The following is a 27,867-nucleotide window of genomic DNA, read 5'->3' on the forward strand; positions in this document are numbered from 1 at the left end:
CGTGGGATTTGGTTTGTTTTGGGGCCATCGGTCCCCAGTGTGACTTCAGGGACGGAGCAAAGGGCCGGGTCCCCGCGCCCCCAGCCCCGGGGGAGCCCCCCCCTGCTTTCCGCAGCCCCCCCCCCCCCCCCGGGGGCAGCCAGGGGTCCCCAGCACTGCAGGAGGTGGTGCAGGGGCCTCGGGTCCTGCCGCCCCATCCCGTCCCCGGCCAGCGCAAAAGGCTGCTGCCCCCTGGTGCTGGCAGCCCCGCCTGGGCGCTGGGCGGAGGGAGGAGTAATTAAGGATTGCCGGCAGTTAATTTTAATAAGCTTCTGCCATCGGCTCAACGCCGAGGGCCTCGCTGCGCTCGTTTCCCCTGCGCGTTCCCGGCGCCTGCTCTGCAGCTGGGAAGAGGAGCGCGAGCCGCCAAGGGGAGTTTCGCGTATACAGGAACAACTGAAACGTTTTATTCCAGGAAACAAACGAGCGGTTTCACAAACGAACGCCCGCAGCACACGCAGCGGGGCGTTTGGCGCGAGCCGTCAGAGCGCGCGGCTGCAGGATCCGCCACAAAGCCACGGGCGGCCTCAGGGGCCGGGGTTTGGCACCTCGACGCGTGCCAGGGCAGGATCTCGTGTCACAGAGGGCTGTGGGGGCACCGCAGAGGTTCCTCCCCTCTCCGCAGCTTCCACCCGCGTCCCCGAATCATTTCCAGGTGGCTTCTGCCTTCCCTCGGCTCCCCAGGGCTGCTACTGGAGCCATCAGCCCCCTTCCACGTCTTGCAGGGATTCCCCTCCGCAGCCGGAGGTGCCCTGCCCGCACCCAAGGGGGCTCTGGAAAAGCCCCGGGGCCGATTCTGCCTGCCGAGCCCCCCCCAGGCCTTACTTCCCGGGGCTAAAAGCAGGCTCTGGGCACGGGCACGCTTCAGGAAGCCCATTTTTCTTCCTTTCCTCCCCACCCCTTTTTTTCTTTAATTCTGGGACGTGCTCTGGAAGGTCCGGGCCCCTCGGGCTTCGAAGACACCTTGCTTCACGCCTCGTGCTGCCCGGCGCGCTGCTCCCAGCGCAGCTGACACGACGGCCTTTAGAGGAGCCTCACACAGGATCTAATCTAGGAAAGAACACAGCTGAAAGGACCATTTCTTCCCTTCTCAGCCCCAAACGAGAGGCAGGTGCCGCGCAATGAGCCCAGCCAGCTGCAGAGTGCTGGGGCTGCAGCGAGAGCTCAAGGGACGGACGCGATTTCGCGGTGCAGCCCCGGTGCCTCCGCTGCACGTTCCTCCGGCCCCCGGTCACCCGACCGCACGGCTGCCCGGTGCTGTGCCTCCCCCTCGAGATGTCCATCGGGACCAGAGAGCTGAAAATCAACGTCTCTGAGAAGAAACCGCGCCTTCAGGAGATGTGGTCGGTGAGGATGTCGGGCATTCGGGGCAACAGGAGCCCTCACCCGGCTCCCGGACGGAGGCTGTGCGCTTTTAGCGGTTACGGAGCTGGGGAGCCAAAGCAGGAGGCAGCAGAGAACAGGCCGAAGCTGCGCCTCCGTTTTTAACTGCCACCAGCGAGGCAAGGTGCTGAGGGCCCTCCAGAAAAGCAGCTTGTTCACGCTGCCCGCCTCGGGTTGTACCGAGACAAGTAAAGCTAGCAGCGCGGAAAGGAGAACGCTACCAACGCCCTTCTCACTAGAGATCCTGCTCCTTTTAGAGCCGAACATCCAAGACTGGGAAGGATTTCTAAAAAAAAAAAAAAAAAAGGCAAGACAAAGCAGAGGCACGAGGAAGGAGGCTCAACGTACAGGCCGTGTGCATGCAGCTGGTCTGTTTTAAACTGTTGGCCACTACCAGCGCCTCTGTTCTTTGGAGAGATCGTTTATTCGGTACGCAGCAAGCTACCTCCAAATTCCCAGCCTGGAAGTGCCGAACCTTTAGAGGCTCCAAGCTGCAGCGAGCCACTTCACAGGCTGCGCGAGCCACTTCACAGGCTGCAGCGAGCCACTTCACAGGCTGCACGAGCCACTTCACAGGCTGCACGCAAGACTGCATGGACGGAGAACACGGGGAGAAGAACAACTTGTGTGAGGGAAGAACAGCTTTCCCCCCAGACTACAGCAGTTCAGCAATTAATGAGCATAAAACGGAGCGTTACAGAGAAGACCCCAAGTGTATGACTGAAAGAAAAGTAATCTTTGGTATAGTTATATGCAGCCAAGTCTTACAACGGAGGCAGGAAAGGAAAAAGAAACCTACTTCACCTTCACGTTTGCTTTTAGCACACCTCAAGGTCACAGGCTGACAGACGCTCCTGACGCGATGCCAACGCTACGACGTGTCCCCAGGGGGGCTGCGGTCTGCACAAAGTGTCACAGGCTGCAAGCGGAACCGACCTCAGCACATTCAGGTACCCAGGGCACGGGACTTTCGCCTTCCCTTCCGGCTCTAATAATCCCTACACAAAGGTAAGAAGCTGCGCTAGCAGAAAGAAGCCCTACTGACAGACAGGCCGCTGCGTGGTCCGGAGGGGACAGGAGTGGTCCTCACGGGTTTTACACGCCAGCGCTGTGCTGATGGGCCTGCCCCTGTACGCAGGATTGATAGCGTAACGAGAACTGTTTGCAAAGAGGCAGGCAGCAGTCCTTTCCCCCTCTGACAGGATCACGCAGCCAGCTTAACGAGTCACCGAACGCCCGCTTTGAAGCTGAACGTGGGCATCGAGACCCAGGGAGCGCCCCGACTTCGTAGGGCCAACGTCCGGAGGCTGCACGGCGTCAGGCTGAATCCAGGAGTTCCAGAAGAGCACCGACGGCACCAAAATAACCCTGCAAGCAAAAAAGGAGCATCCATTAGCAACTCAGACCTGGGCGTGCACCTGATACGAGAGGAAGAGTAACAGGAATAAATATTGAACGTACAGCGCAATTTTAAAAACTTGTAAGGGGTGCTGGAAGAAATAACTAGACGTAGGTACATTAGGAAGTAGATCCTGATTCTGTTTGCTACGTAGGACAGCGGAGCTGCAGGGAACCACGTGTAGCGTCAGTGATGGAAATGGTCTTAGAAGCACTAACGTTCACGAGCAAGCACGAGCCTGGCAGTAAACCATTCTTATCGTAGTTACCAGAGCAACCTGCGTGTTTGCTGGGACCCCGCAGCAGGGGTGGCCAGAGGAACAAGGCGGCTGGAACCTGCCGCACAACGCTCAGCACCGCCGCTACAAACCCCACAGGACTGCCCCCAGAGCGCTCAAGGACCTGAGTTTTGGTAAGAGAAAATAAAGCTGAAGTGTCGTCTCACCTCGTGTTCCAAGAAGAGAGCTTTTAGCTGTCCCTTCGACCAGTAGTCCAAGGCGTACGCCAGAAGCCTCATGGAGATCGTATTGATCCGCAGGAAGTTGCCAACAAAAACCACTCGATTGATGTTCTGCAAGTACGAAGGAAAAAGATGGGAACGCTAAGCCTGAATTTTTCATTTTCTGAAAGCCCCACCTTAGAGTTAGAAGAAAAAAAAGTTAAGAGTGCCTTTTAACAAGGCCACGTGTAGCTTTTCAAATCCATTTTCCAGTGGGACTTGATGCAAACCAACCAGCTGGAAGCAGACCAAAAGTCACTGGCTCACACTGAATTCCCCATTAAATCCAGAGAAACTTCACATCGCCCCAAAAGCCTGCTCCTGGCAGCTAAGGAGCAGAACTGCCTTGGCGGGTAGGGACAGGAGCCACAGACAGCAGAGTTAGGGTGCATGTGCAGCTCTCTGAATTTAGAATTTTAAACCTGGACCCAGGAGAGGCTGTCCGCAGGCCAGAAATGACACCAGGTCAGCCTGGGCTCTTGCAGCAGGCAAGAGACAGCCCGAAAGAGCAACGCAAGATCAAAAAGGGCGCGTTGGAAGGGTCAAACTGCACGGGGAAGGGCCAGGGAAGAGAGAAAAAACAAAGTGACCGTGCTGAAAGGGCTGAGCCGGATCCGCGGAGCGTTACCAACAGGAACGTTTCCAGTAAAGAGCGGTGCCAGCCGAGGCATTCTACGACGGGCTCTTTTTCAGACTCTTCTGCACCACCCAGAAAACCACAGGTGTAACTCCAGCTTCTCTAGCTTAGGGATTTCACCAGAATCGTTGGGGTTTTGTTATCAGATCCCTTAACTGCTTAGCAGCACTGTTCGGCGCGTGCCACCTCTTCTCTTCCCCCACCTCTGGCCTTTGACTCCTCACGGGGAAAGCTGAAGAGCTTTCAACCTGAAAAGAGTATCTAGAACCTCATAACCAGCACAATTCTGAATGAAAGGACAAGACTGACCCAGTTCAGATTCAAAGCAGATTTTCAGCCAGCCTTTTCACTCACAGAATGGTTCTCCGGAGCCAAGTGATGAGGGGGAACATTCCTGTCCTCCAACAGAGAGGTAACCTTCAGCTCCCCCGCTTACTGAGGAATCAGGAACACCTCCTGCCTGCTCCTTCACTCACGTCCTTCTTTGGATCTCCCTTCCATCCCCACATTCATCAACGCTTTGCCCTACCTAACCATTCGGCATCTTCTCCTCGTTACCCTACGGGCTGGCAAAGCGAGGAACCTGTTGGTGTTTTGTGGGCACGACTATTTGTGAGAGACCCTGCACCGTTTCAGCGGTAAGCGAGGATTAATAGGGTTTGCCGACAGCGAGTGAGGAGTATGCTCCCAGCCAAGTGAAGAGCCTGTCTCTGTTCTTTCATAGCCCTGTACAATGCTGCTTGACATGAATGCAACAAGGCAGCACTGTAAAGAAGCTGAAAGCACAAAGATACGGTGACGGCCGCGGAAGTGGTGGTGCTTGAGCGAGGAAACGGGGTAAAAATAACCCAGGGAACCCAAAGTACGCAGGCGGGCAAGCACAAAATTCACTTAAGAATCCAAAGGGAGCGGATTACATCTTCCTGAACATCCAGAAACACAGGAACGAACGCACCTACTGAAGTGTACGCAGGGAAAGAGGCACGGCACAGCAGCAGCACGGAAGCGATGCTTCAGAGGGGAAGCAATGAGATGGGTTTTCCCAAAATACCTCATTGAGGGCGCACATCCGTGCGATGGAGCCGATGTTGTTAGTGATGGTTATCAGGGTGGCCTTCGCGAGGTCCTCCTTGCTGACAGATTCCCGCTTCTCCTTGCTCATCATGTTCCCAAAACTGCAAAGGAAGGCTCAGGGTTAAAGGCCCGGCTGCATCAGAACTCCAGAAGAGAAGGGGAATCGCTAAGGTAACTAACACGGTTCATTTGGAAGCATTTCTGACTTTAAAAAGCAGCACAGTCAGTCATTTAGGTCTGGCGTAACACGAGCAGGAGGAGCGGTGGCTCACCTAAGACACGCAAGTCCAGTTTTTCATCATTGCAGAACTTTCTGCATTAGAAAAAAAAAAAAACAAACCCACCACCAAGCCATTACCTGGACGCCACGGCCCAGCCCGGCAATCCAAAGCGCTCGTAGTCTCCGCCGTAGATGTCCCGCACCAGTTTGTCCACTTTGGTGCTGTCCCCGTGGGATGCCATCTCCAGGGCTTCTTCGAAGGTGGAGCAACCGGTGAGAAGGCAGCAGAGACCGAAAAAGGTTCCCCCTCCGAGACTGCGACGTAAAGCAGAACGAAAGTCACCCACCTGGCTTCTGAAGGGGCACGGGAGGAGAGGGCTCGTGCAATCTGCCCCGTCCCTCCTGCTGCCGCTCTCTTTGGCGGGAGTAATCCCAAAAGAGGAGCTCTTCTCTTTAAACCCGCTCCTTTTCAGCAACCCGCAGCCTGTAAGGAGTCCCATGCCCTCGCAGCCTTCTGCAGAGGGCACGTTACTAAACAAGAAGTTCGTTTTCCCGTTATACAAATAGCCACCTTCTTCCCAGCGCTCTGAGAAGTTGATCCCAAAATAAATACTGGTCCTGAGGGGTTCGTGGAGGAGTATTAAGGGACAGCCATGCAAAACTCTGGAAAAAACTGCGTCCTGCGCACGTTACTGTGCGAACATGCCATTAAACATGTCTGAGAGGAGTAAGATCTGTGCTGCGGGGTTTTTCTTATTATTATTATTGCTCATTTTCAAGAGATTTGGGAAAGCTTAAAGCCACGGAGCTCTCCGGCTTCGCTGGCACCACGAGTCACATCTCCAAGAACAGCAGCTGCAGCAGTCCAGCAATGGCTGGGGAATTACGGTCGTTCCAGCATCCCTTCGCCAAAATAAGGTACCTTGCATGAAAATCTCTGCTGCTGTGACCAGAGCTAACCGTGGTCACGAGCAGGTTTGGGTCAGTACCAAAACGTGGGATCTCTGCTAAATAAAAGGGGTTAATTCCTGCAGCAGGGCAGCTGAAGAAACAGCTTCCAAGGACACAAGTTGCAGCAGGGAGACTAAAACACGAAATTCGGATTCCCTCTTCCAGGAGGGATCTTTATCGGCAGAGACACGGGGCTGCAGGAGAAGCTGGAGGCTGACATTCAACTCACCACCCTCTACGCAGCTCGGCCCTGAAAACGCCACCTGCAACGCAGAAAAACGCTGCAGAGCCTGAAATAAGGCTCCCTTCCCCCTTCCCAGCGCTCACCTGGTGCCCGTTACCCGTTTGTAGTTCTCTTTTGAGTAGACGGCCAAAATGCTGACCCCTGAGCCGATGTTCACCAGGAGGAGAGGATAGGGGTTCTCCAGGTTGAACGGGAGCTTCTGGCACCGCTCAGCGTCGGTCGGGTTTTCGAAGTAGTAGCACTCCGAGCGGCCGTTGAACCCGACCGAGTCGATGTACAGAACTCCTTTAATAAGGCAGTCGAGTTCATCGAGCTTGCGGAGCTGAAGGTCACCCATCTGGCGGAGGGGAAAGAAAAAAGAAATAGAATATTCAAGAAGTAGCGAGGGGCGTGAAATGTTTATGCTCAGGGCTAGAAAAACGCGTTCACTGCCGAATTCAGTTATCCCCACAACTCCTCGTGGTGGCAGAGAAAGAAGCACGCAGGACAGGAGGGCTGCGTGCCCCCCACCACGGGCTGCTCACTACCCTGGTGTGAAGCACGTGTACGTGAAGGAGGGGGGAAACAAGTAATTTGAGCCAGATTTGGAAGCCAAGAGAACCCCATCGACTTCCCAGGGGCTCAGGACTCTGAGGGACCGGCAGGAAAAGGAAAAAAAAAAATGAAAAGGGGCTTAACTGCTCAAAAAATAAATGAAAAAGAGAGTTCTGAGGTTGCTTTCCCCTTATGTCACTGCCTGGAGTGCACAAAACCCCTCTTTGGTACGTTTTTCAAGGCTTGGTTGAACGAAGCATTTAGCACACGCGTGCTTCACCCCTAACTAAGACTCCACCTTACAAGGAAGCCACACGATGATGTCAACCCCCCCCTCCTGACCTCCTTTCGGTTAATTCCCCACCTAACTGGGCTGAACCTCGACCAGCCGAGTACCGCGTGTTAGACGCGAAAGCACACGAGCTAGGGAACGATACGAAAAAAAATGAAGCATGTGAACAGCCAGCAGCGAGGAAACACCACTGAGACGGGCACAATCACAGCCTAATAACACAGAGCAAGTCTTGTAAGAGCACACGGCGCGGCGGTCAGCGAGTCGTTTCGGAGCCGCGGGAGGGCTGCATGCACTTTCAGGGAAGAACGGGTCCTGATTTAGGGACGTGAACGTGACTGCGCGCGCTGTCTCCCGAGCTACGTTTGATCTGAGTTAGGTGCGCCCTTCCGAAGCTGCTTTAGAGGAGTTGAGAGTCTGCGGGGAAAGGCTGGGAGCATTCCTAGCTCGAAGCTTAAACAGAGTTTCACTAGCAGATCCTAAGTGTGTATAGAAGCCAAAAATGCCTACTGTGCGAAAGTCCTGCTCAAATTTGTACGCTCCACCTCCCGTGGCACATAAGGTAGTATGGAGGCTCGAGAAGTGCTTTTCGCTTCCCATTTGAATAAAAGCAGGCATGTCATGAGTAGGAAAGCGTATAAAGTGCAGATTGCCTTTACGTCCACACAGGGTAAGGTCCTTTAGCTCTAGGTGCACATCCCGAATGCCTGTGGATCCGTAGGCGACGTTGGAGGTCAGGTACTTTCGGATGCTTTTGAGATTTTCCACTTCTTCCTTCTCCTCCTCGGCGGTGATGTCCTTCGGTTCAAAATACACCAGTTTGACCAAGGTGCCTCCGATGTCCAGGCCAAACCAAGGAAAGACTGGAGAGGGGAGAAAAAAAAAAAAAGAAACGGGATATGTAATGCCAAACTGTCAGCAAAATACTCACAGACCGAACCGATCCGTGCCACCCTCTGAGCACTCCAAAACACAGCCCCATTCGAGCTATCCAGATCAGTGGAAAATAAAAATAGCGTGCTCTTTCTTTGACGGAACGTGGCTGTGGGCGCTCAGACCCCTCAGCTACCTCCTCCTTCGAGGCACCTGGTGCTCAGGAGCCCCCCAAAACCTCCCGTGCAATCCTCCGAATACCCGCAGCACCGCCACAAAGCGCCCCGAAGACACGGCCCCGGTCGGGCAGCAGCCGCGCACCGGCCGGGTGCCGCTCCGATTTTAATCCCCAGCCATTTCTTCATCCATAAAGCCCTGAGCCAGAGCCCGGGATAACACCAGCGCTGCTACATCAAAGCGACGCACGGACGGTAACTAATTACAGCACGTAACGCCGAGGTAGACAAGGCATCTAAGACGCCCCAGGGAGACAAAAACAAATGTCTAATTGGATTATTTTATTAGTCAAATTCCGCCCCCCCCCACCCCGCGGTGCAAAATATGCACTGGTGGCAGGCCCAGCGCCGTTTACAGCTGCATTAGATAATGAGCTTCTTGGAGAAGATCAAGAGAAAGCCCCGATCAGATGGAATCTGCGATTAGAGCGGGGAACTGGAAGGGATTAATGCTGCTATTAATGAGCTGAAGGCTAGGCGGGAGCTACCGAGACCCGAGGGATCCTGAGCGAAGAGAAAAGCGCAGCCGCGTGCTTGTGGCAGCAGGACGAAACCCTCACTGCTCTGTAAAAGAAAACAAAACCCTCGCTGTTCTGTAAAAAGAGGTGAAAGGAGACGCAAGGCCTATTTTGGGAAGCGCGGCCAACTCCCGGTCACCCTCGCTTTCTGCTGCGTTTACTTCAAACAAGAGCAGGCACAGAAATAACCGCTCGTGAAGGAGGGAGGAACCCGGACCGCCGTCCGACGGGGAGAGACGGCGGGAGCGGCCCGAGGGCTCCCTGCACAGCGCTTTCCAGTCGTGCTCTCCTTGGATGACCTGCAGCACGCACAGCTCCGGCAGTTTCGGGACGAGGAGCCCAGCGAGTTTTCTTAACGCTCACCAAAGGACTTCCAGAAAGCTGCTGGTGGACCTCCTTCTTCATCCTGCACCACAGCTGTGCCTTCGGGGCGTGAGATTTCTATCCCCCTGCGTTAAGAAGCCCGCAACAGGCTCACAAAGCTCTGAACCGGTGGGACACCAAGTGTGGAGCGGAGCCTCTCCGTGGTGGGCTCCCTGAAGGTGTGACGTCCCTGCCAGCCCCGAGCAGACGGCCCGAGCCAGCCACGGGGACAGCCCTGAAGGCAGCCCAGGGGGTAATTAACTCAAACCCAACGATTCCTCGTCGCAGATCTCTCCTTACAGGCCTCCCACCGCAGGTCAGGATCCATTTTCACGCCTCCTTCCCTCACCTGTGCAGCGAAGCCAGGCGAGAGCGCCCCAATGGCCACGGGCGGCCGCACCCAGACTGTGTTTTTCGGAAGGGCGCAGGCAAGAGCAGGAATTTGGGAATTCGTCCCCGCGGCACAGAGAGCCGCGCTTTTTCTTACAAGTCAGCCACGCGACCGTGCCCGGCAGCAGCCGTCCTTCCCCATACCAGAAAAAAAAAAACAAGGGGAGAACCAGAAAAACCCAAGGGGAGGACGCTCTCCTGGCCGGACACCACCACCAGCTGCTGTTTCTCCTCAAATACCCATTTCTCCAGCATCTACCGCAGTCAGAGCCGGCTTTCCAGGCCCAATTTCGGATCTGCAGGCTCTGCTCTCGCGCGGCACCTTCCGGGAAGCAGTTTGCCTCTCCGTGGTATGTAAAAGGCAGGAAATCCGCTTCCCAAAGCAGGAGCTGCTCTCCTAAGGGCCTGCGAGCCCGTTCCTTGGAGCAGCTCTGCTGCATTTTCAGCACCGACAGCCGCCAGCACCGCTGCCAGACCCGGGGGAAAGCTTCAAAATAAAAATAAAACAAAAACGCCGCGGAACTGTGCGTGAAAAGGAGCGGGGGCGCGAACAAGGCGCAGCACAGCGGGCACACGACCTGGCCTCCCCGGCACGACAGCCTGCTAAAGCAGGTGCGGAGCGTCTTCACGGCGATTTCCTTCCAAAAAACCCAAATCCTTCACCTTTTGGCCCGATGAAGGTTCTCCTCCCTTAGCACAGGCGCTGCACGAAGCAGCCTGTAGGGACGTTTGCAGACGCACGGTTCACGGGCGGCTTTCTGTCCCCAAAGCAAACATTTTTTCCAGCGGGCAGACCTCTGGATCCGGTCCGTGAGCCAAGTGGGGAGCTCCCAGCCCCCCAGCCACAGCTGGAGGACGCTGTGCGGCCCCGCGGCAGGAGCTGAAACCCTCCCTTCTCTGCCCCCCGTCCTCAAACCCCTGCTGGAGTCGGGCTGTGAGCCGCCGGGGGCAGGGAAAGGGAAGGCCTTTGTCTGGTGTGTAAATCACCTTAAAAATCCGGTGCTGTGTAAATAAAAACCCTCCTCAGACCGACTTCCTTCTACCAGGTTCGGGTTGTGAGAGCTGCGGAGTGTCGGGATGAAAGAGGCGATAAATCAAGGTCTCCGTGGTGGGTTTCTTCACGTGACAAGCGGGATTGCAGAGTGATCCTTCGTTAGGGGGCAATTAGATGAAAAGCTAAAAGGATTTGCCTGTGGAGCACCGAAGACCGACGATTTAGCCGAGCGCACAACAACAAAAAAACCAGTCAACGTTGTATTTTAATAGCGTTGTGCTGCTATGGAAATGGTAGAGCTGGGGGAAAAGGGGGAAAAAAACCCCAGCATTCAACGTGAAGCGCCGCTAATCTCACAGCTCCGAAAAGGGGAGTTCACATTTCATACGCCATTCCAAGACAGGAAAAGGCATTTAAAAAAAAAAAAAAAATCAAAGCTTACATTTTGTGTTGCAAAGGAGCTGCCAAGGCCGAGCTTTATGGCTTCTTATTTGGAAGAAGACGCTAAAACTTCCAAAGCCAACGTTCTGCTGCTCCTCGCTGCCCGGGCATCGCCGGTTTCGTGCCCAGCACAGGGAGCCACAGGGCCCAGCTCTCCTTCCCTGTGCACGCCCGGCCGTGCCTCTTGCCCTTCCTCTTCCTCCCAGCCCAGCCTGCAGGCGCAGACCTCACGGAAGACTCCAACAACTCCAGAAGGGAACTCCTCCTTTGGCAGGAACCGCCCAAGAGCAAAGCAGAGGGGTTTAATCCCTTAATGCACGGCTCCACCTACGCCCACCCTCATTTTCGAGCTCTCCTTCGCAGCCGACGGCTCCGTACGGAGCAATCGCACGGCTCCCAGCGGGATCTCTGCGGCGATCTCGTTAGCTGCAGCCACACCAGACTCACCCCCCAAGCTGGTTTTCCCGCATCTCAATGGCAAAGCCGATCCCCGCTGCTCACTGCATCCCGCTGCTGCGCTCCGCTGCCAGCCCGTCAGTTCCTCGGCAAGCAGAAAACCCCACAGTAACCTCAGTGACTTCACGTGGGCTTTACAGCCCTCGCCAGCTACAGGACGGCTCCTGCAACCTCCCCCGATCTGGAGCGGAGGAAAGGGAGAGGAAAAGCCTTCTGGAGGAAGGCTCTGCACCGGGCGAGCGCTCTGGAACTGCTTTTTGGGCGTTGTTTTTTTTTTTTTTTTTTTTGGCTAGAACGGTGTGGTTGGCAAATGACAAAGTCCCTTTTTTCCAGCAGCCAAAAAAGCCTTTAGCACTGAGGAGAAAGACCACTGAGAGCACCGCACGACGCGGGCACTGCAGCGGCTCGGCGACGCCACGCACGGTAGTTCTGCTTCCTGCTTTCAGGCCGGGCAGCCCCGGCCTCGGGCTCTGTCGGTGGCGTCCTTCAGGCAGCCGCGTCCTTCAGGCAGCCGCGTCACGGTGCTGCTGCCTCCTCCTGCGGGCACCCCCGGGCACCTGCAGGCACCCAGCCCCGCGCCACGCGTGGCTGAAAGCGGCCACGGCTGCTGCCAAAACCGGGGCTGCCGCCTGCTCCGTGCCCAGCCCGGGTACTGGGGCTCGGGGGCCGGCTTGCGGCCGGCTTGTCACAATGTCCCTGCCAAGCCGTGGGGCTTCTCCCCTCCCCTGCTCCCCAGGGGAACCAGGCACCGCTTCAGCCCTCGCTGCCTGGCTCTGGGCTGCTGTCCCCTGCGTCCCCTTGTCCCGTATCCCCCCCACTCCTTCTGTCCTCCCGTCCCCTGCCCTCTATGTCCCCTCCCGTCCCCTGTGTCTCCCCCTGTCCTTCTGTCCCCCCATCCTTCTGTCCCCCGCCTGTGTCCCCCTGTCCTTCTGTCCCCCTGCCCCGTGTCCCCCTGTCCTTCTGTCCCCCTGCCCCGTGTCCCCCTGTCCCCTGCCTGTGTCCCCCTGTCCTTCTGTCCCCCTGCCCCCTTATCCCCCGTCCTTCTGTCCCCCTGTGCCCCCCCCCGCCCAGCCCCGCAGCCCCACCACCCCCATTACGCCCCCCATACAGCGCCTCCCCCCAGCCCCCTTCCCTTAGCCACGCCCCCAACCCCGCCCCCTCCACCCCAGCCCCACCCACCACCACTAACCCCGCCCACTCCCCCAAGCCCCGCCCACTCCCCCCACAGCCTCCCACCCGCTCCGGCGGCCCCGCCCCTCCCCTTAAGCCACGCCCCTCCCTTTAACCCCGCCCCTTCCTCTAGGCCACTCCCCTCCCTTTAGGCCCCGCCTCCTCCTCTAGGCCCCGCCCCCGTCCCCCTGAGGCGCACTCACGCGGCCGGTTCTTGCGGACCGAGTCCCGCCGCTGCCTCCCGCTAGGCCCGGCCGCCGCCGCCGCCGCGGAGCTGTCAGCGCCCGCCGCGCCTCCGCCACCGCCGCCGCCGCCGCTCCAGCGCCTCGGGGGCCCGGCGTCCGCCCCCCGCCTCCGGGCCTTGTCCTCCGCGCCGCCGCCGTTGCGCAGCGGCTCCATCCGCAGCGCGGCCCGGCCCCATGGGCCGCCCGTCCCGCCGCGCCCCGCCGCTCCCCTCAGCCGCCGCCGCAGCCGCCGCCCGCAGCGCGCCTGCGCCGAGCGGCCCCGGCCCTTCCTCCCCCCCCCGTCTGCGGGCCCGGCCGCGCTCGCTCCTGCCCCGAGGGAAGGGGGCGGGAGGAGCCGTGAGGCGACGGCCAATCGGCTGCCGCCGCAGAGCGGAGCGACGGGAGGGTTGGCCAATGAGAGGAGAGGGTTGGGAGGCGGCGGGGTGGCGGGCCCGCCCGCCGCGCTCTGACAAGATCGGGGAGCCAATAGGAGGAGAGAGCGCGGGGAGGGGAGGGGCGGGGGATGGGAGACGGCGTTGGCCTATGGAGTCCCTTCGGCAGGAGAATGACACGGCCGCTGTCCAATGGCGTGAGGCGGCTGCCCGGTGGGGGCGGGAGAAAACGGATGATTGACAGCCGGGTGTAACCATGGCAACGCAGACGGGGGCGGAGGGGAAGACTGCAGTAGGCCCGGCTGGGCTGGGCCGCGCGAGGGGGGGGGGGGCTGTTTTGCATACGATTTGCATATGCAAATAGCGAGGCCTCTGCCCCCCGGCTGCCTTCTAAGTCACGATATAACCGCAATATGTCACGACATGCATCCTTACCCATCCCTAGGGCCGTCCCGGGAGGGGGGCAGCAGGAAATGGGGGCGCTCCCACAGGGGTGCGGGTCTGGACTGAAGGGTAAGTGGTAATTAGTAAGCGCTAATGAGGGGGCAACGGGTGCCTGGCGCACCTAGGGCACGGCCTGGCGTCACTGCAGCCCTGCGGCGTGCCCTGCCCCGAGCTGCGCCCCGCTGGCCTCACCTCAGCGCCCTTAATTCGATACCGAAGAGATTAAGTGACCGAGAGTCCAGAAAATAAATCAAAGGTATTTGGACCACAGCTGCGGCGGGAATTTGCCCAGTTCTGCAATTCCCGAACTCCCCAGGCGAAGGGAGCGGGGTCGGTTGGGGGTCGGGTCTCCTCCCGGGTAAAGGCAGGAAGCGCGCCGTGGGGCTGGTGCCAGTAGGGCAGAGCACGACGTCCCTAAGGAGAAATAAGCCTTTTATTTAAACGTTGCCTCCGCCTGGTTAAAAGCCTGCCTGTTTTCATCGCCGAGCTCCGGCCGTGTGTGACGCGCCCGGGACGGCAGTCGGGTGCTCCGGCTGGGGACGGAGGAAGCGAGGAGAGGTGAGTGGGCAGAGCTCAGCCCCAAAAGGGCTGTTTCCAGCCACGCTGCCTGAAAGCTTCCCAATTCTCCCCAAAAGACGTCCGCGCCCACCCCCAGGACCCCCCTGCCAGCGCAGCTTGGGCCGGAGCCGCGCGCAGCGGCGCTTTCGATGACGTTGGTGCGATTTCGATGACCGTCCTCTGCAGGCCGGGCCCGGGCTGCTCAGCCCGTGGGGAGCCACCGCCGCTGGTCCCGGCACAGAGCTGAACCCAGGGTGCCCGGCGGGGCTCGGTTTGCTGATCCTGCGACCCGATACGAGCAGAAAGCCCGGGTCGCGGAGGCGGAAGCGCAAGCGGAGCCCCGTGCCCGGTGCGTACGGCCCGCCGAGCGCGCATCTGCTCACGGCGTCCACCTCAGACAAAAGTCCAAAGGCGGCCAACTCCCGGCAACAGAGACACTCGAAGCTGCTTGTGGCAAAAGTTGTAGGTAATTAACGTTCAACTCTCTTAATTAAAAGCACCTCTCTTCTCAAGCGGGCTGAGAAAGCCGAATGAACTGGAGCAACCCCCCCCCCCCCCCGGCCCCGACCCCAAAAAAAGCAGCAGGCCGGGTGTTTGGATCCTTCTTCGTGGCCTCGGTGGTTCTGCGGGCCGGTAAACCCGATTTAATTCTCTGTTCAACCCCTCCGTGAAAACCACTTGGTGTCCTTCCTTGCTCTCCAGAAGCTGGGATTCTCCCCGCCGTTACAAACACACGACACCTCAAAAGCTTGGCGAAGTGGCAACCGGTTTTATTACGTACTTCCAAATACGCCTTGTTCTCTTTTAGAGGATTTGCAGGACGCGATCCCCTCCCGCAGGTTCACCCGCTGAGGGCGCCCCTGAAGTGCTGCGTTACAAGGGTGAGAGCAAGGGCGCACCAACCGCCGAGAAAACCGCGTGCTTTTCTCGGGTCTGAGGCGGTGAAATAACCCAGCCGCTCCCCAGGAGCGATTCGACGTGGCAATACCAAGTGAACGAGCCGTCGCTCCGAAGTACCGGGGGAACGGGGGAAGGATTCTGCAGCCGGGGAAAGCGTCCGCAGAGGAGAGAGCCTTGGTCCGGGTGCTGCTGCCTCGGGATCTCCCAAAGGCCGCAGAAGGCTGTGGAGAAGGCGCGTGCCCCCTCGCTCCCGCAGGCCGAGCTTTCAGCTGGAGTCCGCAGCGCAGCGCTCCCGCGCGCTGCTTCACAGCACGTTACGGATGCGTTTCCTGACGCCTCCTGCTCTAGTTCTGAGCAACACGTTCAGGAGGAAGCAGGAGGCTTTAGCGAAGTGAAGGGATTTGGGAAGATTTCCCCGTCCGCTGTGAATTAAAAGTACGCCTGAGCGCTAAAAGCTGGAGCTTTCGGGGGGAGGCCGCGGGTCCGTGCGAAGTGCTCGCGGCCAAAATTACTTCAGGCTGAGCGAAATGTCTTACTGGGCGCTGCGGGCGGGGAATCCCGGGTTCTTCCCCCTGCTCGTGGGGAGCTTTGGGAACTCACCACCTTCTCTTCAGCCGGCGAGAACAGCCCCGGCATCCCCCGGCCCAGCAGGGACGTAAAGTGCGTTCAAAAAGCCCTCTCCCCTCCGCCGAGAGAGAAAACACCGGGCGCTGAGCGGGGAACGGCTCGCGTCCACCCTCCAAATGGGCCCCGCCGGACCGAAATCGACACCTCGCTGTTCCGTTTATTTATCGCCCGTCGTTTTAGGAAGGCACTTTGTGCATTTCGGGGCAAAGGGCGAGCGCTAGCAGCTGTCGGCCCTGCGAGCCCGGGCAGAAATCCCCCAGCCCCCCGGTGCTGGGGCAGGCCCAGCTGCGAGTCGCAGAGGGGGCGTCCAGCGATGCTCCGCGTTGTGCCTCCCTCCCACGGGCTGAGGCAATAAACCACCCGTAAGGCAATAAACCACACGGAGGGCGGCGCTCGGGGGAAGGGGCTCAAAATTTGGGGACACGGGACGAGGCAGAGGCAGACAAGTGCCTCCCGAAGCCGCTGGTATCTGAAAGCGCAACTCGTGAGCACCGTGCTCAGGGCAGCTCCCACCGAGCACCCCAGTGGCTCTCGCAACCCCCCGGGGATCCCGTTTTGGGACATCGCCGCGGTTCCTCAGAGGGAGAGGGGTCCTCTGAGGAGCCGCTGGAGAAAGCAGGCGCTGCTTCCCCCCCCCCAGGAGCAGCCCTTCGTCCCGCCGCGGGGCTCACCCACCCTCCCCGCGACGGCCGGGCCCCATTTCGGGAACCCGAGCTCAGGAGCAGGGGCCCCAAGGGGAAAGTTACCCGGAAACGTACCGCGGAATTTAGTTGGGTTTGGGGTTTCGGCTCATTCGGAAGCCTTGCAGCCCGACCCCCGCGCGCTCCAAGCTGCTCCGTGGGGGCAGTAAGGAAATTAGGGACCCGAATTTGGAATTGGACCTTTGGGAGAACCCCGGGCATCCTGACCACCAGCTAGCACAGGGGTCGGTCCCGGTTGCGTCCCAGCCCTGGTGCAAGCTTCCTGCCCACTGCGCCAGGAACGTGGGAACGACGCCCGCCCTGCCAGGCCCAAAAATACAGCCTGAAGATGAAAAAACGTGCCCGAAGCCTCTCTGCCCCTGGATGGGGAAAGAAGAAACAAGGCCGGGCCTTGGGAAAGCAGCAGGGGGGTAGGGAGGTCTCCTTGGGCGTCAGCGCTGCGTGAAGCGACCCCAAATCCCGTGCCATCCCGACCCGCAGGACCAGGGGAGGACGTTTCGAAGCGCTGAGGCAGGACGACAGCCCCCGGGAGAGGGGGCAGCTCGCACTGCTCTCTCGGCAGGGCGGGGACCTTTCTGGGACCGAACGTGGAGAAGATGTGGAGAATTTCCAGCAATTCCCCCCCCCGACTTCGGGCTCGAGGGATCGCCCCCGAGCGACACCCTCCCCGCGGGCGCGGGAGGAGAAGGCGGCGGGCGGGAAGGTCGTTGGGGGACGGGGGAGCAGAGCAAAACCCAACGGCGTCACGCGACCGAGGCCTCTTCCAGCGAAACCTTCCGGGAGGAGATTTAACAGCGGTCCCTCCTACCGTCCCTCGGGGTTCAAACGTGCCAGACGGATTCCTGCCAGGGAAGAGGAACCTCCCGCGCGGCGGCCGCGGCACCCCCTTTTCTCTCCGCTCCGCTATTTCTGCAGCCGGGCGTACACCAGGAACGCCACGGCGGAGATGAGCGCGATGCCCACAGCCGGGACGAGGTAGGGCAGGGACGGCCCGGGGCTGTCCCCGGGGCTGGGGACGCTGCCGGGCGCAGCGCCGCGGCCTCCGCTCGAGGCAGAAGCCGGGGGGCTGCCCAAGGGAGCGCCTCCGTCCTGGCCGTCGTTGCTTGCCTGCGGCAGGGCGCTGGGGCCGTGAGCCACGCGGATCTCGGCGGTTCTCCAGCTCGGGGGGGACGAGGAGCGCGCCCCCCCCGCTTCTTCTCCGCGGGACGCTGCGGGAGCTGAGGGGCGGCGTCCCGGGGCGGATCCCTCGTGTGCTCCTCCGGGAGCTGAGCTGTCGGTGCTCAGCAGGAGCGGGTCGCTGCTCAAGCCGAGGTGATCGGTGGCCTCGGAAGCGGCGCCGCCCGGGGGCCTGGCAGCTGCCTGCGGGCTATCCCCCGCCACGGAGAGGAGGACGCCCGGCTTGCTGAGCTCCACGTCCTCCTCCGGGACGGTGGGAGAGGCCCAGATGCTTGTGGCAGGACTCCCCCGGGAGGACGTCGTCCTCCCAGCTGCGCCCACGGAGCTTCCCCCGACTGCTGGGCCCTGGAGAGGGGCCGCCGAGGCCGGGAGCACCTTTGGGAGACAACGAGAGGGGGAAGAGAGCGGGGCAGGGAGGTGCCGAGGCTCGGGGGAGCCTTTGGGGTTTGGGGGCGATGCAGGAAGGAAGAGGAGACGAGCAGGGGCTGGGATGAGAGGGGTGGAGATGGCCCCTGGACCGGCCTGGAAGCCCGCGGCCTGGCTGCCAAGTCACAGTGGGGAATCAGGAGTCAGAGACCAACAAATCTCGGCTCCCTTCCTCCTCCCGGCGTTTGGGAAGCCAGCGCAAACTCCAAAGCTGACAAAGCGTGAGACAGCCAGGGCTCCGAGAGCCAAGGGTCCAGCCAGTCCTTGTCCCCCACGTCCCCGGGGGACCCGCTCGAGCCCTCAGCCCCACAAAGTCAGCGGGGGACATCCCAGGCAGGTTGGGGTCAGGCTGGGACCGCCGTCGGGGCTACGTGTGTATCGCAACACCCAGCGGGCGAGGCAGCTCCTGCACACATGCCCTAAAATACAGCTCCGGGACAGGAAGAGGAATACAGCAGGGAAAAAGCCCCGAGTAAACTCGCCCCCGGCTCAAAAAGTCTTTATGCTGCAGCAAAAAAAAGGGTCCCAGCCGGGGGAGATGGCAAGGACCTGAGGGAAACGCAGGAGGCAGTGAAAGGTCACCTACTTTCTCCTCTGCTGGCACGGAGGGGGTGCTGCTGGCTGCCTTCCCCGCAGGCAGCGCTTCCTCTGGCACGGGAAGCTTCCAGGAGACGTCGCGGGACGGGGAAGCGTCTCTGGGGGCGGCGAGCGGGGGGGTTGTTTCCACCCGAGTGGCTGATGGGGAGAGAACGAAACGCCGCGTTAACCCGGAGACCTCAGCGAGTCTCTGGGAGAGGCTCGCCGCCAGCTGCGGAAGGAAACTCACCTCCCTCTTCGCGCTCTCGCAGCATCCCCACCCGCTTCTGCTCCGCATCAAACTGCTGCTGTACCAGGAGGGGGCTGCGCGCATCCACGAAGCCGCTCGGAGGCCCTCGGCGCTCGGGGAGCTCAGCCTGCTTCTCCTGCCTCCCCTGCGAGCCGCGGGGCTGCGGCACCCCCCAGCCTGGGGGCTCTGCCAACCCCGCGGGCAACTCGGTGGAGACGTAGACGTCTTCCTGGGGCTCGTTCCTGGGCTGCCCCGCGCCACGAGCGGTGACCGGGTCCCTCAGCGGGACGGCCGTGCCCAGCCCCGAGCCCGGCGCGGCGCGGCGCAGGTGCTTGGCGTTCCCGAAGCACCCGTTGTCCACGCACACCGGGTAGCGCTGGCTCAGCCACTCCCGGCCCTGCTCGGGGGGAGCAGCCGATGGCAAAACCACGCCGGCAGCCCCCGGGGGCCCCGCTGCCGCCTGCTGAGCCTCCGCGGGGCACGGGAGCGGCCCCTGCGCGCTGTGCCCATCGCTCGCTCCGGCGCAGGCCGTGCTCACCGGCCGCAGCGGTGGCTGGGGACTCTTTTGTTCCAGGGGCTGGAAGAAAAGGAGCTGTTAAATCGCCGTGCGGCCCCATTTCAGCCTGGCAGAGGACGCACGGGGCCACCGGGGCGCCTCACGGTCACACGGGGCCCAGGGCAGCAGGAGGGAGCACGGACCAAGAGCGAACCCTGCCCTCGCACGGCTACAGGGCTGTGTGCAGGCCAAAAGGGGGCAGCTTGCTGCTTCTCACCAGCAGAAGCTGCATTCTACCCCAAATTGTGCGTGGAAATGGCACAGAAGGTGCCTGACCCCCTGCTTCTCCGTGGGCGAAGCTGCCAGGCGCAGCGAGCACACAGCAGACCGGCAACGAGAGCGTGCTTGGGGCACCCAAACCACTGAAACCCCGCTCCAAAAGGGATCTTCGCAGCCCTGTCCCGCTCACCTTCTCCTGCACAGGGGCCCTGGCGTCCAGGTCGGTGCTGGGAACGTCCGTGCTTGCAGCTGAGCTCCCGGCTGGGCTCGCAGTGGTGGCAGCAGCGCGCTGGAGAGGCGGATGGCCACCGGTGGGCGAGGTGCAGCGGGGCGGATCGGCCAGCGGGGCGTCCGCAGCGGGCTTTGGGCCCGAAAATGGCAGCTGGGCACTGATGGGCTGGGCATCAGGAGGGAAGGAGGCCACACGAGGATTTGGAGCAGCTGGTGGAGCTGAGGCTCTTGGAGGAGCTGGGGAGGTGCAGGTAAAAGCTGAGGCAGCGCAGGAAAGCCGAGGAGGCAGAGGATGGGTGTGGGGCTGAGGCGGCCCTTCTCGCGCCCATGCTCCGTCCCCACATCGGCCAAACCTGCAGCACCCCTTAATTCCTCTTTCCACCTCCCCTTACGACAAGGGTAACAAGACACCCAGCCCACTGCCAACCCGAGCAGCTTCGAATAAGGGACCCTGGGGACCTCCTCCCGTCCCCAGGCATGCCACCGGGGCAAGGCCCCCTGGTGAGGCCACTTACAGGTTTGGTAGAGGTCATAGACCTGCTGCAGCTCTTCGGCCAGGTGCCCCGCGTTGTTCTGGTGCAGCGCGTTGATCAGGTCGCTCACCCAGCCCCGGCGGCACTTCACGTGCTGATAAAATTTGTAGGCGGTTGCACTGCTGCCCCGCACCTCCCCTCGGGTATGAAGTTCATCCTGAACAAAGCACACCAAGAGGCACGGCGTGCCTTAGAAGGCGAATCGCAGAACCACAGAACGGTTTGGGTTGGAAGAGGAACCTCAGAGCCCCCCCTGCCCCCAGCCCAGGCTGCCCCCAGCCCCACCCAGCCTGGCCTTGGGCACTGCCAGGGACGGGGCAGCCACAGCTCCTCGGGGCAGCCGGGGGCCAGGGCCTCACCACCCTCATAGTGAAGAATTTCTGCCTTAAAGCTGACCTAAATCTGCTCTCTTTTGGTTTAAAGCTGTTACCCCTTGTCCTATCACTGCCCCCCGACACAGAGTCCCTCCCCAGCTCTCCTGCAGCCCCCTTTAGGTACGGGCAGGCCGCTGTGAGGTCTCCCCGGGGGCTTCTCTTCCCCAGACCCAACACTGCCATCTCTCAGCCTGGCCCCACAACAGAGCTGCTCCAGCCCCTGAGCACCCCCGCGGCCTCCTCAGGCCCTGCTCCAGCAGCTCCACTTCCCTGTGCTGGGCCCAGAGCCGAGCACAGCACTGAAGGGGAGGCCCCAAAACAGCAGAGCAGAAGGGGTCAACCCCCTCCCTCGCCCTGCTGGACAAAAATAAACAGAAATAAAGCTGCTGTACAGCGCCCGTGCTATAAAACCAGGCGAGGGGCCCCGTGGGGCCGTGTCGCGGCCTGGCAGGGCTGAGGAAAACAGAAAGTTACCCTGTCCGCTTCGGTGAGGCAGCTGAGGGAATCGACCAGCGACGCCACGTGGATGTTCTTGAACTTGTCCATGTTCCTCAGGATGTGGCCGTACACCTTGTCCTCCGCAAAGCCCATCCTGGCTCGGCACCTGAGGAGAGAGGGAGGCCGAGGGGAGCAGGGCCGCTGGTGACGCCCGCTGGGGCTGTAGGGCCGGGCTGTAAGGGGCACCAAGAGGCAGCTCCTGGGCACGGAAGCAGCAGGGGGAGGAGCCCTGTGAGGGAAGCCCAGCTCAGCCTGGCCTCCAGGACCCGCTGCGGGGGGATTTGGGGCCGGGAAAACGCGTTTGTTACCTCAAAACCCCCCTGCCCCGCTCCCCGGCCCGCCACCGCCGCCGCGTCCCCAGCCGGCCGCTAAGCCCGCCCACTTTCCCCCTCTCGCGCCGCTCATTGGTCGCATCGCCCGTCCGTCGAGGGAAGGGCGGGCGCTGATAGGCGGAGCGCTGTGAGGGGGCCGGGGGCCGCCCCACGGGCTCAAGCCGCGGGGCCGGGCCCGATCGTGGGCCTGGGGGGAGCTGGGGTTGGGGGGGCGGGGGCAGCCGGGCCTTGTCCCCTCGTCCTGTGCCCGCAGCCCCGGGGGGATGTGGCGGCAGCTTCCCGGCCTCGGCTCGGGCTGGGCAAAACACTTCATGTTCTACATTTTGTCCACATTTGGACTGTAGTTTACCTCACAATGGAGGGAAAACGCTTCATTTTCCACATTTTGGGTTCAATTTGGGCTGTAGTTTACCTCACGGGGGAGGGAAAACGCTTCATTTTCCACATTTCGTCCACATTTGGACTGTAGTTTACCTCACAATGGAGGGAAAACACTTCATTTTCCACATTTTGGTTTCAATTTGGGCTGTAGTTTGCCTCACGGTGGAGGGAAAACACTTCATGTTCCACATTTTGTCCACATCTGGGCTGTAGTTTGCCTCACGGTGGAGGGAAAACACTTCATTTTCCACATTTTGGGTTCACATCAGGGCTGAAGTTTGGCTCATGGTGACAGCAAAACGTTTCATTTTCCCCCTTTTGGGTCCAAATTTGGGCTGAAGTTTGGCTCACAGTGGAGGGAAAACACTTCATTTTTCACGTTTTGGGTCCACATCTGGACTGAAGTTTGGCTCACAGAGGAAGCAAAACGTTTCATTTTCCCCAGTTTGGGTCCAAATTTGGGCTGTAGTTTGCCTCACGGTGGAGGGAAAACACTTCGTTTTCTACGTTTTGGGCTCACATCAGGGCTGAAGTTTGGCTCACAGAGAAAGTAAAACATTTCGTTTTCCCCATTTGGGGTCCAAATTTGGGCTGAAGTTTGGCTCACGGTGGAGGGAGAACGCTTCATTTTCCACCTTTGGGTCCACATCTGGATTGTAGTTTGGCTCACAGTGGGGGCAAAATGCTTAATTTTCCACATTTTGGTTCCACATTTGGGCTGAAGTTTGGCTCAAGGTACATGCAAAACACTTCATTTTCCACATTTGGGGCCCACGTTTGGGCTGAAGCTTGGCTCACGGTGGAGGCAACCACCCCGGTGCCTGCCAGGCTCAGGCTTAGCCCGGTTTCAACACCCACAGCGTGCGCGTGGTCAGCGCTAAGTAGCTAAAACCCCAAAATCTCACCACCGTACCATCGCCCAGGCAAACCCTGCCTCCTTCAGCCGGCTGCGTTCTGCGTGATAACGCCAGAAATAACAACAGAGACGGCACCCGGGCCAAAACCACAGCACCCCACGTCACTTGGTGGGGCAGGGGCCGGGGGCAGAAACCCGCGGGGAGGAGGCTGAACGTCTCCCCCGGCACAGGGCACGCTGCAGCCCACGGGCACGGGTGGAAAAGCTCTGGTCCTGCCAGCAATAAGGGTTTGCCTACGGTAGGGTTAAGGTGTCTACAAACCGGTGATCCCTAAGGGCTTTTTTTTGTAGGGTCTCCGTGGGTTTATATCAATAAGATAAGGAAGAAGGGTTTGGCTTTGAGGTGGTGTTTTCATGGCAGCGACCCCGAGTCCAGGCCGGCGTTTTTTCCACAAAGCCCATCTCCAAACAGTGCCTTGAACTGGTGGAGGCTAGGAGGGGTTTCTTCAGTCAGCAGCACGGCATCTCCAGGTAAGATTCAGGCTTTAACTTCACACGTTTCTCTTCCTTACCGCTAGCTTCCTTTCTCATTTAATATCCTTAGCATAATAAATTTCATAGTGTCATCAGGTATACATTTCTGGCGTTCTTCTTGCCCTGAACGGTTCTTCTCCACAATAAATAAGTCTCCCTCTATGTCTGTTCTCCTGAGAGGCTTTGCGAGCCTGAAGCCTTTATTCTGGGGACCAAAAGTCGGATGTATTTGCACAAGGAGGTGGGAGGCTCGTTCCCGAGCAGCCCTGCATGCACATTTCGTCCCAGCGCTGCAGCGATCGCTGCCAGCAGTTTTTGGGGAAGAGCTGAAGCTGCATTTCTTCATGCAGGGCTGCATCTGCTGTGTTGCCTGGTTCCCTCATGAAGCAGCTGCTCCTGCTGCCTTTTTTCCCCTCAGTTTCAGTCTTTCCCAGAGGGGGGACCATCCCGAGGAAAAACGAAGCCGCTCTTTTTGCCCCCAAAGCGGCGATGCTGAGCGAGGAGGTAGGTGATAGCTGGCATCACCCCGGCCCCACCAGGAGGCCGGTGCCAGCAGATGGCAGCAGCATTTTGGGAATCTCCCCGCGCTGTGGCACACATCCCAGGGGCAGGGGAGGGGAGCGGAGGCAGCAGCAGGGGCGCATCCAGCCACCCCAACGAGCAGGTGGTCCTGGAGGAGGGTGCTCAGCCCCGCTTGGGGCCCAGACTCAAATCCAGGTTTAAAACGGATTGAAAAACATTGCGGATGGAGAGGGCAGAGCATGGCACACCCTGCTTCGGTCAGGTTTGCCTCTTTTTGCATCTAAATAAAGGCAAACGCTTAGCAACAATCATTTATTTGTACCGCAAGCAGCTCACGGGGTTAGCACTGAGCTCGGGTGGCGGCGGTGGTTTGTGTCACAGCCTGGTGGCTGCAGGCACCCTGTGGTTTCTTGCCCACCCAGCGATACCCGTGGTGCTGCCGTAGGGGTGCAGCCGCATCCTCAGAGGGGCGGTGGTCTCAGCGTGCCTCCAGGTGCCCTGCAACGACCCAGAATTTGGGATTTTTATCGTCAGAAATGCGATTTTTCTTGCAGTTTCAGTGGTAGCGAGCGGTGACCGAACAACTTGGGAGCGCCCCAAGGATTCCCAAACCGTAAGGCAAGAGGAAGCCGCAGGTTTTATTTCGCTCGAAGCTTGTTCTGGTTTGGTTGGGCGCCCATTGTGGCGAAGCTGCACTCGGGGCTGGGCTGAGGCAGCGAAACAACCAGGCTGCGTACCGCAGACCGTACGGTTTGGTCTCACCAGAATGCAGCAGCTGGAAGGGTCGGAGCTTTTTAAATGACGTGCTGGGCTGGAATTATCGTGTTTTTATCGTGCATTTGACGTGCCGGTGGGAAGGGAGGCGATCCGAGTTGGGGCAACCCAAGGGATGCGATGAGAGCTGGGGCAACCCCAAGCACAAATACAGGCTTTTGGGGGGGGAGAGTGGGTTGGGAGCAGCCCTGAGGGCTTGGGGTTGTGGGTTGGTGAGAAACCCCAAGTGAGGCAGCAGCGTGCGGTCGCAGCCCGGCAGCCGGCCGTGTCCTGGGCTGCGTCAAAGGCGGCGTGGTGGCAGGGCGAGGGAGGGGATCGTCCCCCTCTGCTGCTCTCAGGGGGCTGAGCGCCTCAGCTGGGGAGGGTGCCCGTTGTCGGGGGGGCAGTGATAGGGCAAGGGGAATGGGTTTAAGCTGAAAAAGGGCGGATTTGGGTTAAACGTCAGGAAGAAATGCTTCAGGTTGAGGGCGGTGAGGCCCTGCCCAGGCCGCCCCGAGGAGCTGTGGCTGCCCCATCCCTGGCAGTGCCCACGGCCGGGCCGGCCGGGGCCGGGGGACACGGGGCCGCAATTAGGCGGAATTAACCCCCACTGATCCCCAGCGGAGTGGGGCGGGGGGGGGGGGGGAGGCGCCCCGCAGCCAGCGCGCCACTTCCGTCTTAGCCCCGCCCCCAACCCCGCCCCCTTTCCCCTAGCCCCGCCCACAACCCCGCCCACAACCCCTTAGCCCCGCCCACCGCCGCCGGCCCCGCCCCTCGCGCAGCGCGCCCCGCCTGCGGCCGCACCATGGCGGCGGCGGCACCGGCAGCGGGCGGGCGGCGGCGGGGGCGCCGCTGAGGGCCGGAGCCCTCCCCCCCCCCCCCACGAGGAGGCGGCGGCGGCTCCAGCTCCGTCCCCGGCCTCGGCCCTTCCCCCCCCCCGTCCGAGCCCCGGAGTCCCCCGGAGCCGCCCTCCGCCCCCCCCCCCAGCGGCGTGTCAATGGTCGCGGCCGCCGCGGCCTCGCACCGGAGCCGTTGGGCGGCGGCGGGAGGCAGCGGGGGCGGCGGAGAGCGGGAGGAGCCCGGGGGAGCCCCGCGGGGAACCGGGGGGGAGCCCGGGGGGAGCCCGCCCGGCTCCGCCGCCCGCAGCTGAGAGGTAAGGGGGGGGGCGAGGGGGGGGCGTTCGGCGCCGGGGGGGTGGAGGCCGGAGGCCTCCTGCAAATCTTCCTCCTCCTCCTCTTCCTTCTTCCTAATCCTCTTCCTCCTCCTCCTCCTCCTCTTCTTTCTCCTCTTCCTCCTCTTCCTCCTTCCTAACCCTCCCCCTCTTCTTCCTCCTCTTCCTCGTCTTCCCCCTCCTCCTCTTTCTCCTCCTCTCCCCCCAGGTCTTCCCTCTTCTTCCGAGTCTTCCTCGTCTTCACCCCCCTCCTCTTCCTAGTCTTCCTCCTTTTCCTCCCCTTCTTCCTAGTTTTCCTTCTTTTCCTCCCCCTCTTCCTAGTTTTCCTTCTTTTCCTCCCCCTCTTCCTAGTTTTCCTTCTTTTCCTCCCCCTCTTCCTAATTTTCCTTCTTTTCCTCCCCCTCTTCCTAATTTTCCTTCTTTTCCTCCCCCTCTTCCTAATTTTCCTCCTTTTCCTCCCCCTCTTCCTAATCTTCCTCCTTTTCCTCCCCTTCCTTCTTCTCTTCTCCCTCCTCTCCCTCCTCTTCCTGCTTTTCTTACTCCTCTCTCCCCCTCTTCTTCCTAACCTTCCTTCTCCACCTCCTCCTCTTCCCAGTATTCCTCCCCATCACCATCTCCCTCCTCGTAGTCTTCCTCATCTTCGTCATCTTCCTCCTCCGCTTCTTCCTTCCTCCTCCTCTTCCTCCTCCTCCTCTTCCCGATATTCCTCCTCCTCATCTCCCTCCTTCTGTTCTTCCTAGTCTTCCTCACCGCCTTCCTCCTCCTCTCCTTCCTTCCTCATCTTCCTTCGCCTCCTCTCCTTCCTCATCTTCCTCCTCCTCTTCCTCTTCACCTTCCTTCTCTTCCCCCTCCTCCTTTCCCTCCGCCCCCCATACCTGCACGGGGTTTTTCCGCGTCGACCAGCCCCGAACCCCCCCCCAACGGGCGTTTCCCCACGGACGGGGGAGCCCCGGGACGGGATTTGGGCTGGGGTCACCCCTACGGGCGCCCCGCACGTGGGCACCGTGGTGTGGGGCTGGGGCCCCTTCCCTCCTCCATCCCCCGTCAGATGCTGCAGGACGGGTGCCCAAACGCTGCACCCCCGCGCCGTGACGGCTCCCCCCCCGATATCGGGGGCGTAAAACTTGACGGGGCCGGCGTGCGCGGGTCCCGCGGCAGCCGAGGGCCGCACCGCGGGCGCTGCCCCGCTCTCGTCCTCGGCCCCGTTCGCTCGTTTCTCAGCGAGGATGGAAAACGCGACAGGAAGGAAGGGAGGCTTTTTTTTTTTTTTTCTCTTTTTTCTTTTTTTTTTTTTTTTCCTTCTTCTTTCCTCCTGCTAAATATGGAGTGACGTTAAAACCCCAAAGAGCGTCGCGGAAAGGCATCCCAGCCCGCGCCCGGCGGCGGAGGGAGGAGGGAAGATGATGTTTGCTGGCTTCTTTGGCTGCGAGGTTCCAGCTGGGGAGTTTCGCAAGGAGCAACGGGGTCCGTGCCGAGAGCCTCAGGAATTTCGCTTCGGTCGCTCGCGGAACGCTCTCCCAGATTCGTCATCCCTTCTCTCTGCGCCGGCGGAGAGCTCGCAGGACGCGGCGGGGATACGGGGGGCTCTGGTTTCCCTTCCGCGCGGGGGCTTCGAGAAAAGACGGGGAGTTTTGTTGGGGAGAGCCTCGGCGAGAGAAACCCGGCCTCGCCGCCTTCCCCCTCCGCGGGGCTTCGCGGGGAGGCTTCGCGGGGCGGTTCTGCCCGATTTCTGTAAAAATGGTTTATAAAAATCGCCGGGCGGCGCGGAAATCCGATGTCTCCGGCTTCTGGGGGCGTTGCCGCCCTGGCGTTGCTCCGGCCGTGCTGTTTTCGGGCTAAGGGGACGCACGGCTCCGCTCCTCCGAAGCGTCACCCCCAAATAGCCGGTGCCGCTTTGCGCTGGGCCGGGGCCAACGCCGAC

The 27,867-nt window shown here is 60.6% G+C and overlaps 3 protein-coding genes across 5 annotated transcripts in view; 1 reads left to right on the forward strand and 2 right to left on the reverse strand.

Moving 5' to 3' along the window:
- Nucleotides 1-2,045: 2,045 nt before the first annotated feature.
- PANK2 (pantothenate kinase 2) lies at nucleotides 2,046-13,141 on the reverse strand. 2 transcript variants are annotated; one of them, XM_040556233.1, is made up of 7 exons: nucleotides 12,916-13,141; nucleotides 7,782-8,134; nucleotides 6,529-6,782; nucleotides 5,389-5,565; nucleotides 5,008-5,131; nucleotides 3,266-3,391; nucleotides 2,046-2,790 (listed from the first exon to the last, which is right to left on the reverse strand). In XM_040556233.1, the coding sequence occupies exons 1-7, from the start codon at nucleotides 13,109-13,111 to the stop codon at nucleotides 2,740-2,742; spliced, it is 1,281 nt and encodes a 426-aa protein (XP_040412167.1). In that variant the 5' UTR covers nucleotides 13,112-13,141; the 3' UTR covers nucleotides 2,046-2,739. The 2 variants fall into 2 exon arrangements, with proteins under 2 accessions (XP_040412167.1, XP_040412168.1); XM_040556234.1 differs by lacking the exon at nucleotides 12,916-13,141 and having other exon boundaries at nucleotides 7,925-8,080.
- Nucleotides 13,142-15,084: 1,943 nt separating this feature from the next.
- Nucleotides 15,085-21,781, reverse strand: MAVS (mitochondrial antiviral signaling protein). The gene is made up of 7 exons (XM_040556232.1): nucleotides 21,706-21,781; nucleotides 21,374-21,503; nucleotides 20,508-20,682; nucleotides 19,952-20,229; nucleotides 18,987-19,563; nucleotides 18,747-18,895; nucleotides 15,085-18,109 (listed from the first exon to the last, which is right to left on the reverse strand). Exons 2-7 carry the CDS (start codon nucleotides 21,488-21,490, stop codon nucleotides 17,462-17,464), a joined length of 1,944 nt encoding a protein of 647 aa, XP_040412166.1. The 5' UTR covers nucleotides 21,491-21,503; nucleotides 21,706-21,781; the 3' UTR covers nucleotides 15,085-17,461.
- A 3,992-nt stretch (nucleotides 21,782-25,773) lies between these two features.
- PTPRA (protein tyrosine phosphatase receptor type A) overlaps nucleotides 25,774-27,867 on the forward strand; it is a 100,441-nt gene continuing 98,347 nt past the window's right edge. The window contains exon 1 of one of the 2 annotated variants that reach the window (XM_040556222.1): nucleotides 25,774-25,928. The gene's annotated coding sequence lies outside the window, so the exon portion shown is untranslated. The remainder of the gene's footprint in view (nucleotides 25,929-27,867) is intronic. The other variant, XM_040556226.1, reaches the window with a different exon arrangement.

Source organism: Cygnus olor, chromosome 4, assembly GCF_009769625.2.
Source record: "Cygnus olor isolate bCygOlo1 chromosome 4, bCygOlo1.pri.v2, whole genome shotgun sequence".
Classification (NCBI taxonomy): Eukaryota; Metazoa; Chordata; class Aves; order Anseriformes; family Anatidae; genus Cygnus; species Cygnus olor.